The sequence below is a fragment of the Elephas maximus genome, chromosome 22, assembly GCF_024166365.1.
Source record: "Elephas maximus indicus isolate mEleMax1 chromosome 22, mEleMax1 primary haplotype, whole genome shotgun sequence".
Classification (NCBI taxonomy): Eukaryota; Metazoa; Chordata; class Mammalia; order Proboscidea; family Elephantidae; genus Elephas; species Elephas maximus.
This window is the reverse complement of record NC_064840.1, coordinates 27,092,758-27,108,378: the sequence shown is the minus strand read 5'-3', so window position 1 is coordinate 27,108,378 and position 15,621 is coordinate 27,092,758. Positions and strand designations below refer to the sequence as shown.

Below are 15,621 nucleotides of genomic sequence, written 5' to 3'. Positions count from 1 at the left end.
ACCAGAAGAACTAGTTGGTGCCCAGCCACAATCGATGACTGCCCTGACAGGGAGCACAGCAGAGGACCCCTGAGGGAGCAGGAGATCAGTGGGATACAGACCCCAAATTCTCATAAAAAGACCAAACTTAATGGTCTGACTGAGACTGGAGGAATCCCGGCGGCCATGCTCCCCAGACCTTCAGTTGGCCCAGGACAGGAACCATCCCCGAAGACAACTCATCAGACATGAAAGGGACTGGTCAGCGGGTGGGAGAGAGACGCTGATGAAGAGTGAGCTAATTATATCAGGTGGACACTTGAGATTGTGTTGGCAACTCTTGTCTGGAGGGGGGATGGGAGGATAGAGAGAGAGGGAAGCCGGCAAAATTGTCAAGAAAGGAGAGACTGAAAGGGCTGACTCAAAAGGAGGAGAGCAAGTGGGAGTAGGGAGTGAGATGTATGTAAACTTATATGTGACAGACTGATTGGATTTGTAAACGTTCACTTGAAGCTTAATAAAAGTTATTAAAAAAAAAAAAAAAAAACTGTCTCCACTACAGCAACAAGGGAAGCCTAGGAAAGTGAATGTTTCACCAACTGTCAGGTGATTCTAACTCACAAGTAAAGTCTAGGGGACTTTGAACAGTCTATTTTGAGCTCTGCATACATCCTCTTGCAAAAGAGGAATGAGCCTTCTGAATGAGAACCCACACGTAGCTACTCACCTGTAGTGAACAGGTACCACTATATTAGGAAAAATTTGTCAGTAGTCACTTAATGACAATGTGCTTCTCTGGATATGGTTTTGAAAACTGTGGTGCTCTTATGGATTTAAGTGGGGTCTTTGCTATAAAATTCTTGTGCCATTTCTAACTTTAGGTTGTTCATAACAGCTCTTGTTTGCTGAGTACCTTCCTTTTCTTGGAATTTCTTCTTCTCCTCCCCCAACCAGGTGGGTCTCAGGGAGCTACCGTGTTTTTTAATTGCTCTCCACCACTGGTCCCTAAGTGATTAGTTGAAGAATGGCCACTTGACTCCAGCTGAGCCAATCAGAGCCCTTTCCTGGGATTTTAAACATGGGAGCTCCTCTGATTATGGAAGGTGGGAGAATGGAAGAATCAGGAACTATGGACTGCCATGTTTCTAGTCGTACCGAAAAAGAGGGTGAGATAAATGTTCAGAGGCAAGATACCTAGAGTTGATGGATTTCATATTCCTGATTACCGTGTTCCTGGAACTATTTACATGATTTGGCCATTCCTTGAGCCAATAAATCCCCTTCTCTGCCAAAACTCATTTGGGTTATGGCTCTGTCATTTGCAACCAGAATAGGTCTGAATATAGTGACAGAGGGGAACAGTTTCTATGGTAGAAACTAATTGGTGCTCTCTCAGGGAAAGAACAAGTGTCTCCTCAAAGTTCTGCCCAGGGTAAACTTTTTGGGCCAGGGCCCACATCTTACCTTTGACAACCATTTCCTATTTGTCATAAACTGAATTTTTACAAGAGAGAGTGCCAGTATAGGCTAGGGTGGTCACATTTAAGCAAAGGGGTCTTTAAATGCCATTTTAGAAATGGTTTTGGTTGGCTCTACAGCCAGGTTATTGAACCTGCCCAATGACTCTATGACGACATAAGCGTTATATTCTGAGCAGCTTTGCCCTAGGAAATCAGACATCCCCGAGCCTTGGCACATGGCTACAGCATCTGAAGATCAGGATGAGAAGATCTGGGACCTAGGAAATGCCCATGAGTCTGGTCTGAAAAAAGCAATCATTGGCTGAGTTCTCCAAATGGCTCATAACTGTAACTGTTATTGTTTGTTGAGATAACCATGTTTTTACATAAATTCTCTCCAATCCACATGGGAATTTTCCAAGGTAGGGATTCTGATGCCTATTTCATTCATTAAAAAAAATTTTTTTATTGTGCTTTAGGTGAAAGTTTACAGAGTTTCTCGTTCAACAAATTGTACACAAAGTATTCCATGACATTGGTTGCATTTCCCACAATGTGTCAGCATTCTTGCCATTTCTGCCCTGGCCTCCTCGTTTCCTTTCATCCTGATTTTCTACCCCTTCCTGCCTTCTCATCTTTGCTTTTGGGCAAATGTTGCCCTTTTGATCTTGTATAATTGATCTGAGGATCACATTCCTCTTGGATGTTATTGTTATTTTATGGGCCTGTCTATTGTTTGGCTGAAAGGTGGTCTCTGGGAATGGCTTCAGTTCCAGGTCAGAATGGTGTCTTAGGATCATAGTCTCGGAGATTCCTCCAGTCTCTATCAGACCAGTAAGTCTGGTCTTTTTGTGTTCTACATTTTTCTCCTGCTCTGCCCTGGACCCTCTGTTGCGATCCCAGTCAGAGCAGTCGGTAGTGGTAGCCAGCATCATCTAGTTCTTCTAATCTCAGGGTTGTGTAGGGTGTGGTTCATGTGGCCCGTTAGTCCTTTGGACTAATTTCTCCCTCAAGACTTTGGTTTTCTTTGCTCTCCTTTGCTCCAGACAGGAAGAGACCAATAGTTGTATCTTAGACGGCTGTTGATGCCTGTTTTAAAGGTGAGAAAACAGGTTCAGAGGTAAGGTAAATTATGTAGAGTCACACAGCTAGAAAGTAGTAGTATTTGAACCCAGAGCACCTGCAGCCATCACACGCTGGGAGAGACAATGAATAGGTGCTCCTTTAGAGTCTCTGAAGGAAGCATGGCTCTGCCTATATCTTTATTTCAGACTCCTGGCCTCTAGAATGGTGAGAGACTAAATGTCTGTTGTCTTAAGCCACCAAGTTTGTGGTTGTTTGTTACAGCAGCTACAGGAAACTAATACACTCAGAAATAGCACAAATTTAGGCCAGGCTAGACTAAGGGGCTGAAATGAAGTCACTGGGACTCAATTCTGCCTCTCCACTGTGTTTTCCTTGTTGGCCTCTCCACAATGGCTCCCAATGAGCTCCACCTCCAGATATTCATACTCTTGTGTAGTTCAGTCCCCTGACCCTCTTGACTGTGAACCTAGTGACTTGCTTCTAGTGAATAGGATATGACAAAATAATGGGATGCCATTTCCAGGATTAGGTTACAAAAGGATTCTGGCTTCTGTCTTGCTCGCTGTCTCTTGCTCTCTCACCTGTTTACTCTGCTGAAGCCAGCTGCCATGTTGTGAACTGCTGTATGGAGGAGCTTACATGGCAAGGAACTGAAGCTGGCCAATAGCCAGTAGAGAACTGAGGCCCTTTCGTGGTTGAATTGTGTCCGCCCAAAATATGTGTTAGGCCATGATTCCCAGTATTGTGTGGTTGTCCTCCATTTTGTGATTGTAATTCTATGTTAAAGAGAATGAGAGTGGGATTGTAACACGCTTACTAAGGTCACATCCCTGATCCAACGTAAAGGGAGTTTCCCTGGGATGTGGCCTGCACCACTTTTTACCTTACAAGAGAAAAAGGAAAGGGAAGCAAGCAGAGAGTGAGGAACCTCATACCACCAAGAAAGATGTGGCAGAAGCAGAGTGTGTCCTTTGGACCCAGGGTTCCTGCACGGAGAAGTTCCTAGTCCTGGGGAAGATTGATGAGAAGGACTTTCCTCCAGAGCCAACAGAGAGGAAAAGCCTTCCCCTGGAGCTGATGCCTTGAATTTGAACTTCTAGTCTACTAGACTGTGAGAAAATAAATTTCTCTTTGTTAAAGCCATCCATGTGTGGTATTTCTGTTATAGCAGCGCTAGATGACTAAGACAGGCCTTTAGTCCAACAAGGAACTAAATCTGCCAACAACCATATGAGTGAGTCTGGGTGTGGATCCTCCCCAGTTGAGGCTTCAGATGAGATGACAGCCCCAGATGACACTGATTGCAGCTTTGTGAGAGATCTTAAGAAAGAGGCACTCAGTGAAACTACATCTGGATGATAAATGTTGTTTTAAGATACTGAGCTTTGGGATAATTTGTTACACAGTAATAGATAATTAATACAGCTTCCCTCTCAAGAAGGCGTCTTCCAGGTTCAAATCAGGACAGACAGATTCTGTCTCCATCAGTTCAAACAAAGTCCGAGAATTGAGTCTCATTAGATGATTGGATTATGTGCCTATGCCAAAATTAGTCACTGTGGCCAGGAAGGATTGCATACACTCGGACCTCTGGACTCAGAGGTGGGGTCAGTCCACCTGAATCACCTAATCTGGACCTGACATTTCAGAAACAAAGGATAGGGAGAATCCTAAATGCTTCCAGAGAGAAAAAGCAGGATCAGGAAAAAACACGGCCCTCAAATTTCTCAACAGTAATGATGAACTGCCTAGATGTCTGTATTGAAAACTCAAGTGTGAGGGTAGAAAATGGACAATTTCAGACATACAAAGTCTTAAAAAAATTCCTCCTCATGACCCCTTTCCCTGAAAGTTATTAGAGGACATGCTCCAACAGAAGGAGGATAAAAACCAAGATATAGAAAATCTAGGAATACAGAAAACAGAGACTCCAGAAAAGGAAAGATGAGGCATTTATCAGAAGGTTGACAAAGGGGAGTTGAAGGACAACAGCTGTGTAGCCTCTACCCAAGTGGAGTGGTGTGGGGGTGGGAGGTGCTCCAAGAGAAAAAAAATTGAAGTGAAACATTATTTGACGTGATTTTATAGGGTAGCTATGAGTCGGAATCGAGTTGATGGCAGTGGGTTTGGTTTTGTGGGTTTGGCCCATGGGCAAAACTGGATTAAAGGCCTTTATATTGAACTATTGGAGAGTACGGAAACATTTCAAAAAAATGAAACAAATAATAAAATGGGAGGCAATTATTAACTCCAGACAAACAAAAAGTTACATACAAAAGCAAATGTAATTATGATACACTACTGAGTTCAGTAGAGAATGATATTTACCTAATAGTAATAATAAAAGCAATGAATATGGGTTACACCAAAAATTAAGATAAATATATGGGAAGAATGGTGTCTTAGTTATCTAGTGCTGTCATAACAGAAATACCACAAATGGATGGCCTTAACAGAGAGAAATTTATTATCTCACAGTCTAGCAGGCTAGAAGTCCAAACTCAGGGCATCAGCTCCAGGCGAAGGCCTTCTCTCTCTGTCAGTTCTGGAGGAACATCCTTGTCATCAATCTTTCCCTGGTCTAGGAGCTACTGGGGGACTCCATGAAGAGCAGGCCTTCTTGAGAGGGAAGCTGTATTAATTATCTATTACTGTGTAACAAATTATCCCAAAACTCAGTATCTTAAAACAACAAACATTTATTATCCAGATGTAGCTTCACTGAGTGCCTCTTTCTTAAGATCTCTCACAAAGCTGCAATCAGTGTCATCTGGGGTTGTAGTCTCATCTGAAGACTCAACTGGGGAGGATCCACTCCCACACTCACTCATTTGGTTGTTGGCAGATTTAGTTTCTTGTTGGGCCAAGGGCCTGTCTTAGTCATGTGGTGCTGCTATAACAGAAATAACACAAGTGGATGGCTTTGACAAAGAAAAGTTTATTTTCTCACAGTCTAGTAGGCTAGAAGTCCAAATTCAGGGTATCGGCTCCAAAGGAAGGCTTTCCCTCTCTATCGACTCTGGAGGAAAGTCCTTGTCATCAACTTTCCTCTGGTCAAGGAGCCTCTCAGTGCAGGAACCCAGGGTCCAAAGGATGGGCTGTGCTCCCGGTGCTGCTTTTTTGGTGGTATGAGTTTCCCAAGTCTCTCTGTTTGCTTCTCTCTTTTATATTTCAAAGAGACTGGTTTAAGACACAACCTAATCTTGTAGATTGAGTCTTGCCTCATTAACATAACGACCTCTAATCCTGCCTCATTAACGTCATAGAGGTAGGATTTACAACACAAAGGATAATCACATCAGATGACAAAATGGTGAACAATCACTGTCTTAGGCTGGCTTCTCTATAGAAGCAAAGCTAATAAAGCATGTAAAACATATGTAAAGAGGTTTATATCCAGAAAACAGCTCACACGATTGTAGAAGCTGGAACGTCCCAAGTCCATGAATCAAGGTAGAGGCTTCTTCTGATTCTTGTAGCCACAGGGGCTGGCGAACCCAAGATCAGCAGGTCAGAGAGCAGGGCTCTTGCTCACAGACTATGAGGATTGACCAATCCTGAGACTGGCATATAAGCTGATAGCTCAAGTCCCAAGAACCAAAGACCAGATGAACAGGAGGTAGCCGCAGGATGCAAGGTGAGCAAAAAGCCAGAACCGCTGCTTGTATTTGAATGCAGGCCACACGCCCAAGAAAATTCCCTTTCAAATGATTGGCTACTCACAGGAGATCCCATCATGGGAGTGATCACATATAAACTCTGAGAATCGTGACCCAGCCAAGATGACACACAATCTTAACCAACACAATCACGCAATATTGGGAATCATGGCCTAGCCAAGTTGACACATATTTTGGGGGGACACAATTCAATCCATGACAGATAGGGAAAGGGGAAGTGAAGTATGTAATTAATCAAAAACATTTATCTCTCATAATACAAAGTCTGGAGATAATGCTTAAAATTGAAAATCAAAGGAAAGACTGAGAAATTATCACAGACTGGAGTGACTTGTTGTTAGGTGCCGTCGAGTTGGGTCCGACTCATAGCAACCCTATGTACAACAGAACGAAACACAGCCTGGTCCTGCATCATCCTCACAATCATTGTTATGGTTGAGCCCATTGTTTGTTTGTTTGTTTTGGAGGAGACTAAAGATGGCTAAATACAATGTGGTATCAAGGTCCTTGGGTGGTACGGTTTGTGCTCAGCTGGTAACCAAAAGGTTGGTGGTTCAAACTCACTCAGTGGCACTGTGGAAGAAACAGTCTTGGTGATCTGCTTCCACCAAGAAAACTCTATGGAGCAGTTCTACTCTGTAACACACGAGGTCTCCTAAGTCACAAATCAACCGCAAAAACAAAACCAACAACAATAAATGCAATGTGACATTAGGGGGAAAATCAATGAACTCCAAAAAAAGTCTGCAATTTAGTTCATAGTAACATATCAAGTTAACCTACTAGTTTTCACAAATGTACTAAGATCATGTGAAATGTTAACACTGTGGGATGGTGGATGAAGGGTATTCAGGAACACTCTGTATTATCTTTGCAACTCTTCTGTAAAACTGAAATTATTCCAAAATGAAGTTTTTAAAAATTATATATCAAGAAATTACATTTTATTAAAAATATGGAGGTAAATAAATCTGGAGCCCTGGTGGCACAGTGGTTAAGGGCTTGGGTGCTAACCAATAGGTTGACAGTTCAAATCCACCGGCTACTCTTGAAAACCCAGTGGCAATTGTTTTTTGTTTTTTTTTTTTTAACCCATTTCCGTCTAGTCAATTCTAACTCACAGCAACCCTATAGGACAGATTAAAACTGCTCCATAGGGTTTCCAAGACTGTAATGTTCACAGAACCAGACTGCCCCATCTTCTTCCAGCAGAGTTGCTGGCGGGTCAAATTGCTGACATTTCTATCAGTAGCCGAGCACTTAACCACCTTGCCACCAGGACTACTTGTGGACTTAAATACCAGAAGAAAAACCTAAGAGTTGAAGATAGGAGTGAGAGGCTGTGGGAAGAGGAGGCAAAGGCCCCTGTGCATCATTATAAGCAGATTGCAGCCATTCAAAGCAAACAGGCACCAAAACAGTGTTTAGTCCAATCTCCTCATTGTACAAATGAGGAAAATTAGGCCAGGGAGGCAGAAGCTTACTTGAGACCAAACAGCCAGTTGGTAGCAGAGCTATACTTTCCTATCTGTTTTAGAAAGAAAACATCCATTACATTGTGTTTTAGGTTGGGTTCTCTAGAGAAGCAAAACCAGTAAAGCACATAAGTATCTAGGTAAAGAGATTTATATTCAGGAAATGGCTCAAGTGGTTGTATAGGCCGGAATGCCCCAAATTCATAGGTCAGGCTGGAGGCTTCATGTAGCCACAGGGGCTGGCAAACCCAAGATTCTGACAGCAGAGCACTTGCTCACAGGCTTCGAAGACTGATGAATCCTGAGATTGGCAGACAAGACCACAGGCAAGCTGTTAGCTCAAGTCCCAAGAACCGGAGGTCAGACGAAAAGGAAGCAGCTGTAGGACCCAGAGTCGGCAAAAGCCCTTGAGCCTTGCCAGACAGTCCACTTATATTTGATATAGTCTGCACCCCCAAGGAAATTCTCTTTCAACTGATTGGCTACTCACAGCAGATCCCATAATGAAGGTGATAACATTATATCTGACCTGGAGTCAGAAAACCAAAATGGAAGAACACGCTTGGCATTTCTCAAGCTGAAAGAACAGAAGAAAAAAATCAAGCCTCGAGTTGTAATATTGAAGGATTATGTGTGAAAATTATTCAATGGTACAGGAAGCACCAAAAGAAGATGGACGGAAACTTCCTGAGGGACCGAATCACTGGGCTGAGGGCTGGGGTGATCACGTCTCGGGGAACATCTAGCTCAATTGGCATAACATAGTTTATAAAGAAAATGTTCTACGTCCTACTTTGGTGAGTAGCATCTGGGATCTTAAAAGCTTGTGAGTGGCCATCTAAGATACTCTGCTGGTCCCACTCCTTCTGGAGCAATGGAGAAGAAAACCAAAGACACAAGGGAAAGACTAGTCCAAAGGATTAATGGACCACATTTACCATGGCCTCCACCAGACTGAGTCCAGCACAAGTAGAAGTTGCCCAGCTACCGGCACCGACTGCTGTTACAGGGATCACAATAGAGGGTCCCAGACAGCTCGAGAAAAATATAGAGCAAAATTCTAACTCATGAAAAAAAGATCAGACTTATTGGTCTGACAGAGACTGGAGAAACACCAAGAGTATGGCCCCTGGGCACCCTTTTAAATCAGTATTGAACTCACTCCTGAGGTTCACACTTCAGCCAAACATTAGACAGGCCCCCAAAACAAAATGAGACTAAATGGGCACACCAGTTTAGGGACAAGGATGAGAATGCAGGAGGGGACAGGAAAGCTGGTAATAGGGAACCCAAGGTCTAGAAGGGGAGAGAATTGACATGTCGTGAGATTGGCAACAAACATCACACAAAAAAATGTGTATTAATTTTTTAATGAGAAACTAATTTGCTCTGTAAACCTTGACCTAAAATATGATAAAAAATGCAAAAAAAAAAAAAAGTTGGAATGAATTCACAGTCACCGTATCAACCATTTCAGGAGGTAGCATATGATCAAGAACCGGTGATACTGAAGAAATCCAAGCTGCACTGAAGGCATTGAGAAAAACAAGGTTGGACTATGAGTAAGGAAGACAGAAAACGGTGTGACACCTTTGAGCTATGGTGTTGGTGAAGAATGTCAAATATATCATGGACTGCCAGAAGAACAAACAATCTGTCTTGGAAGAGGTACAACCAAAATGCTCCTTAGAAGTAAGGATGGCAAAATTTTGTCTCACATACGTTGGACATATTATCAGGAGGAATCAGTCCCTGGAGAAGGGCATCAAGCTTGATAAAGTAGAGGGTGACTGAAAAAGAGGAAGACCCTCAACAAGATAGGTTGCCACAGTGGCTGCAACAATAGGCTCAAACATAGCAATGATTGTGAGAACGGCACAGTCCCATGCAGTTCCCTTCTGTTGTGCATGGAGTCATTATGAGTCAGAACTGACTGGATGGCACCTAACAACAACAGTTCAATGTCCTTCATACCATTTATGTGTGTGTAAGTATGGCGAAAGGATACGACCATGGTGCACACCTTTCCTGACTTTAAACCACGCAGTATCCCCTTTTTCTGTGCGAACGACTGTCTCTTGGTCTACGTACAGGTTCCTCATGAGCACAATTAAGTGTTCTGGAATTCCCATTCTTTGCAATGATGTCTGTAATTTGTTATGATCCACACAGTCAAATGCCTTTGCATAGTCAGTAAAACACAGGTAAACATCTTTCTGGTATTCTCTGCTCTCAGCCAGGATCCTTCTGACATCAGCAATAGTATCCCTCATTCTGTGTCCTCTTCTGAAATCCACCTCGAATTCCTGGTAGTTCTCTGTAGATATACTGCTTCAACCACTTTTGAATGATCTTCAGCAAAATTTTACTTGTGTGTGATATTAATGATAACATTCGGTATTTTCTGCATTTGGTTGGACCGCCTTTCCTTGGAATAGGCATAAATATGGATCTTTCCCAGTCGGTTGGTCAGGTACCTGTCTTCCAAATTTCTAGGCAAGCCCGCACAGTATGACAAACTGGCGGACACGTGGGGGTCATTAAATTTAGACACACTTTATCTTAATCTGTTTCCAGCTGCTTTAATTCATTCAAGAAATATTTACTGGTCTCTTATTATGCACCCTGGTGATGCAGTGGTTAAGACCCTGGCTGTTAACCAAAAGGTTGGTGTTTGGAATCTTCCAGCCACTTCTTGGAAATTCTATGGGGAAGTTCTACTCTCTCCTATAAGGTCATTATCGGTCCGAATCGACTCGATGGCCATGGGTTTCGTTTTTATTATTCACCCACTTTTGAACAGCTCTGGGGATCTAGAGGTGAGCAAAACAGACATGTGTTCTGCCTTTCCCTACACTTGTAGCCTAGTGGGAAAGGAATATTACAGATTAACACACAAATCGTTACATAATCAAATTGTCATGGGCTCCATTCTACTGTCCCTCTACTGGCTTTTGTTTGCCATGTGCTTCTCCAGCTTTCATCGCCTCTTTTTCTTTCTTTTTTTTTAATTGTTCTTTAGATGAAGGATTACAGAGCAAACACATTTTTCATTAATCAATTAATAAAGATATTCTTTTGTGACATTGGTTGCCAACCCATGACATGTCAACGCTCTCTCTTCTCAACTTGGGTTTCCTATTACCAGCTTTCCTATCCCTTCCTGCCTGCCTTCTAGGCTTTGCCCCTGGGCTGTTGTGCCCCTTTAGTCTTGTTTTGTTTTATGGGCCTTGTAATCTTTAGCTGAAGTGTGAACCTCAGGAGTGACTTCATTACTGAGCTATATATAAGGGTGTCTGGGGTCCATACTCTCAGGGTTTCTCCAGTCTCTGTCTGACCAGTAAGTCTGGTCTATCTTTTTTTTTTAATGTTGTGCATAGATATTTTATTACTTCTAAATTTCCCACTTCACTGCTTTTAACTTTTTAAAAATCTATTTTTTTATTGTTGTTGAGAATATACATAGCAAAATATATACCAATTCAACAGTTTCTATACGTGCAATTCAGTGACATCGATTCCATTCTTCGACTTCTGCAACCATTCTCACCGTTCTTTTCTGAGTCGTTCTCCCCCATGAACATAAACTCGCTGCTCCCTAAGGTTCCTATCTAATCTTTCCAGTTGCTGTTATGACTTTGATCCCATATAGATAGTTCTTAAAAAAACATAATGCTCAAGGCCGACTGTTTTTTACTAATTAAGCTACACTTTTCTTTGGTCTTAAGAAGACTTCAGGGGGTATTTTTGGTTTAAGCTTTAAAGATTATCTCAGGGCAATAGTTTCGAGGGTTCTGCTGGCTTCCATGGCTTTCTGCAGTTCGTGAGGATTTGAAATTTTGTTCTACCCTGTCACATGGGCTTGCTCTGAAACTGAATTGACTCGATGGCGCCTAACAACAACAACAACAGAGGTTGGACCCCATGCAGGACCATTAAATCAGAACCTCTGTGCCTTTCGAAAGGAAATGACTCTCTCAATTTCAGGGCTCTAGCCCCACATGCTATGTCTACTGTGGAGGGCCAGCCAAGCAGGGCTGGACTGCATCTGTCAGGGGAGAAATGCCCCAGTTGAAGCCAAGGGAGACGAGGGGAAGGAAGCAGAAGGAGGAGACACAAACAACCAAGCAATAATTTCTTGCTATTTTTTTTTAATATATGAGTGGAAAATGACTGTCCTCCCCCCTCGTCTGCTGAGGGCCACCCTCCTTAAAATGATCTCTGGTCCAAACACATGACCGAGGATGCCAGGAGTGGGTCAATGCCAGCAGAAGACAATGAGAAAAGAACAGTTTTTCACACAAAAGCTCAATAATTCAGAATGCTGTGTGCAGGGGATCCTGATCTGCTAGGCTGGTTCTAGAAAGAGCGCTGTGGACAGGGACTGAGGGGCAGAATCCGTGCTGGCATGGAAGGGGGTTGGGCAGTGAGAGAGTTGATGGCCCAGGGACAGGTTGGGGAGGAAGGCCACCCAGGTGTGCCCAGCACAGAGGTTTCCACAAGGTGATGAGATGATGGGAGACTCAGCAGGCCCAGGGCTCTCGTCACCAATTTTGGCTTTCAGATGAGATTGGCTTTCTTGTAGCTGTACACAGAGCAGAGAGATGGGAAGGGCAGCAGGTCGAGATCTGGGACAAAGGCGAATGTGACCCATGAGCTCAGAGCTGAGTCTCCATATCCTAGTCTTGCCATGGAGACAGATGACTCCTGGCCTGGGCCCCAGCCTCAGGGCTTTCCTGCTGCCTGTCCACCAGCATGTTAGTTTAGATGAAGTGCTCAGAGAAGGAGAGAGAAGGGGGCAAATTGAGTGCAAAGTGTCCTATACTAGTTGGCTGAACTGCTAGGACCACTGCTGCCTGCACAGGGTTTTAGAAGATACCAAATCACTCCTTTCAGCAGCTGCCCCAATCCCAGACTGGAGGCCGTTTCTAGACTTGCCTGGCCCTCAACTCAAACGAAGGGATTGGGTTCCCTGCCTCAGAGCTCAGAACCAGGTGGGGGAGTTTGGGAGCCAGGACAGTAGGTGCCCATAGATTCCTGCTCTGAGTGGGGGTCGGTAGGCTAACGCTCCCTACTCCAGAGCAGGGGGCAGTACCCAGTCGCCTCCCACAGCTCCAGCTTCTTAAGTTCTCCTCACCAAGGTACTCAAGTTCTCAGTGGGGTTTGGGACCCCCCAAGAAACTTTCCACTATGCAGGAGCATCTTTGAGGATAGGGCACTGGGTAAGGACAGCTCCAGGGCCCCTTAACTGCTCTCTTGGTCTTGTTTGCTCAGGGTCTAAAGCCATGCCTGAGGATCAGGTGTGGGCACAAGTCCAGTCACACGCCACTGGGCTGCCTGACACTTGGTGTCATTTTCCACAGGAAGGGGCACCACCTTCTCATTGGTGCACTATCGAAGCATTGTCAGTGGAAGTTTTGACCTTGTTCGACTTCCTTCCAGCCCACGCCTCAGTGGAGTGGACTGGCAGGGTGCCCCTCAGCTTCTGACAGCAGCCCCACTTGGTCTTAGTGACGACTCCCTGCCACACTGAGAATACCCTACCTCTAGACCCCACTCCCAAGATCCATAGCACACTTCAAGATCCTGTGCCTAGAAGTCCCAGGCGAGATAGGGGATGAGCTGTGTGTACTTCAACAGGAGCTCACAGCCCAGCTTCTTCTTGTGGAAGACATTCTCCTGTGAGATGTTGAGGCCATAGATTGTGTCCGTCAGCCTCATGTTGTTCTTGCTACACAGGCGGCAGAGCACGTTGCTGAGGAGCCCCGGTAGGATGTCCATCGTGGACTTGAGCTTGCTGTGGAGGTTCTGATCATTGGGGTAGAGGGTCTTCTGGAACTTGAGGGTGTCATCCAGGGAGAAGTCAAAGTAGACCATGATGCGGTAGAGTTCCACCAGCTTCTCTCTCTTGATGCCATTGGCGTGGAAGGGTGGGAAGCTCATCAAGCCATGGCCGCACATGTGGTCCACATCGCTGGAGAAAGGCTGGCCCTGGCCCATCTACTGAGAAGCAGAGGGTGCAGGGGAGGTGAGCAAGGAGGCAGGGATCGGTGTTTCAGCCCTGGCACCTACTCTTGTGGCAAGCTATTGGGCCTCAGTTTCCCTACCTATGGCATGGAGACCCAACTCTGTGCCCTATACACAAATCAGGATCCTCATGAGAGGCAGGTGGAGATCTGGGTGTGAACCCACTTGGTAAAGAATCAAGTTCCTGTCCAGAGGAGAGATAAGAAGGTAGACAGGGCTAAGAGCTGGTTGAATGGACAGGGACAATCTGGGGTGGAAAGGAGGAGTATGCCGTCACATTACACAGATAGCAGCTAGGCTTACATAACAATGTGTGTATAAAGTTTTGTATGAGAAACTAACTTGAGCTATAAACTTTCACCTAAAGCACAATAAAAAGTAAATAAATGAGTGAGAAGAATCAAGGCCTGTGGCATTCAAGGACAGTTATTACCACTTAGTATTAGGAGTCCCTTGGTGGTGGAAAAGGTTAAGGCACTCGGCTTCTAATTAAAAGTTCTGAAGTTTGAGTCCACCCGGAGGCACCTCCAAAGAAAGTTTGGTGATCTACTTCCAGAAACTCAGCCACTGCAAAATCTATGGGGTACAGTTCCCCTCTGACACACATCGGGTTGCCGTGAGTCAGAATTGACTGGTGGCAACTAGTTTTGATTTATTTTTAATTATCGTGATCATATGGAGAAAGAAAGAAAACCAGGGTGCTTCACCTTCAGAGGTGTGTCACACATTGGCCTTTCACCTACCTGGATATCTCTTGTACCCAGATACCCACAGCCCACCATCTCCCTCAAAGTTACCTCTCTGACCACCTCCCTGACTTTTCCCTCCTTTGTGCATCTCCATCTGCCTCTCACTCCACTGTGACGGGGAACACCCAAACCTGAAGTGCCAGGCCATTTACATTCTCACCAGAGCTCTACACTGACCTAACCCTGGGAAAGTCAATTCCCATCTGTGCAGATGGTAAGATGTTGGGAAAGCCGGGTGTGGTCTAACTAGCCCCCTTTCTTTCCTTCCAGCTACAAAAGGTGTCCTCCCTGGCCAGCACCCCCAGCTCAGGTCAGTGCGGCCTCTAGTGATACCTGCAGTGATTCTGCCCACTTCTCCCACCTCAGGCCCACACCCTCCTTCCTCGGTCCCCAAGGTTTAGAGGGGTAACTTACATAGGCAATAAAGACGTCGTTGGCACTACTGTTGAGCTGGCCCATTTGACTCCTGATCTGGGTCATGATGTTGCTGTCACATGGGTGGTCCAAGACACAGGGGGCATTGTCAGGAGTGTTGCAAAGAGGGCTCCCTGTCCCATGTTCCCAATGTAGAATAAGCAGCGGTGACAGGATTCCTAGGAGTCTGCCAAAAGACGTCATGATCAGAATTGTAGGGTAGGCAGCTCGAGGCTCAGGTCACACTGGATGCACTGCATCTCCTCCTACAGCTCTCTGGCCGCCGTCTCTGTCTCACTCTATCTCTATCCCACTACCCCTGCTTCTCTCACCTGCTTATATCTCACTGCAGGGTACGAGCCGTTCCCACCGATTGGAATCTGGCTTTAGGGTGACACCCAACCATCTAGTCCTTACTCTCAATAAGGCAAAAGCTCCCTGGCCTCCTGGCTCTCTGACTTGAGGGTACCACTCCCCACCCTATTGGAATAGGAGATGCCTATCTCTCCATCTCCTGAGATGGCTCAGATTCCTAAGCATTTCTTCATGTGCACCTGCCTAGAGCAACTCAAATCTCTCAATCTGGGCTCTCATTGGGACCATGGAGGGTCCTTCGCTGACCTTCTTCACCCTCCCAAACATGCCACCTGTTTGGCTCCCCAGTTTAATTTCCCCCAATTTCCCATCTCCTTCATTGATGTCCTTCCCTAAATATGGCCAGCCTCCCTACCTTTCCTTCTGTTGTTGTTGC

The 15,621-nt window shown here is 44.9% G+C and overlaps 1 protein-coding gene across 1 annotated transcript; it reads right to left on the bottom strand.

The window, feature by feature from the left end:
* Positions 1-13,272: 13,272 nt before the first annotated feature.
* LOC126065441 (leukemia inhibitory factor-like) lies at positions 13,273-14,936 on the bottom strand. Its single transcript, XM_049865470.1, has 2 exons — positions 14,871-14,936; positions 13,273-13,680 (listed from the first exon to the last, which is right to left on the bottom strand). Exons 1-2 carry the CDS (start codon positions 14,934-14,936, stop codon positions 13,273-13,275), a joined length of 474 nt encoding a protein of 157 aa, XP_049721427.1.
* Between the last annotated feature and the right edge of the window lie 685 nt (positions 14,937-15,621).

What these genes read in the sequence shown, in the direction of transcription:
- LOC126065441 (XM_049865470.1), bottom strand. Translation starts at nt 14,936, where the DNA reads ATGACCCAGATCAGGAGTCAAATGGGCCAGCTCAACAGTAGTGCCAAC. An exon ending in ACGACGTCTTTATTGCCTAT is followed by an intron (nt 13,681 to 14,870) that starts GTAAGTTACCCC and finishes GCTTCTCAGTAG; the next exon opens with ATGGGCCAGGGCCAGCCTTT.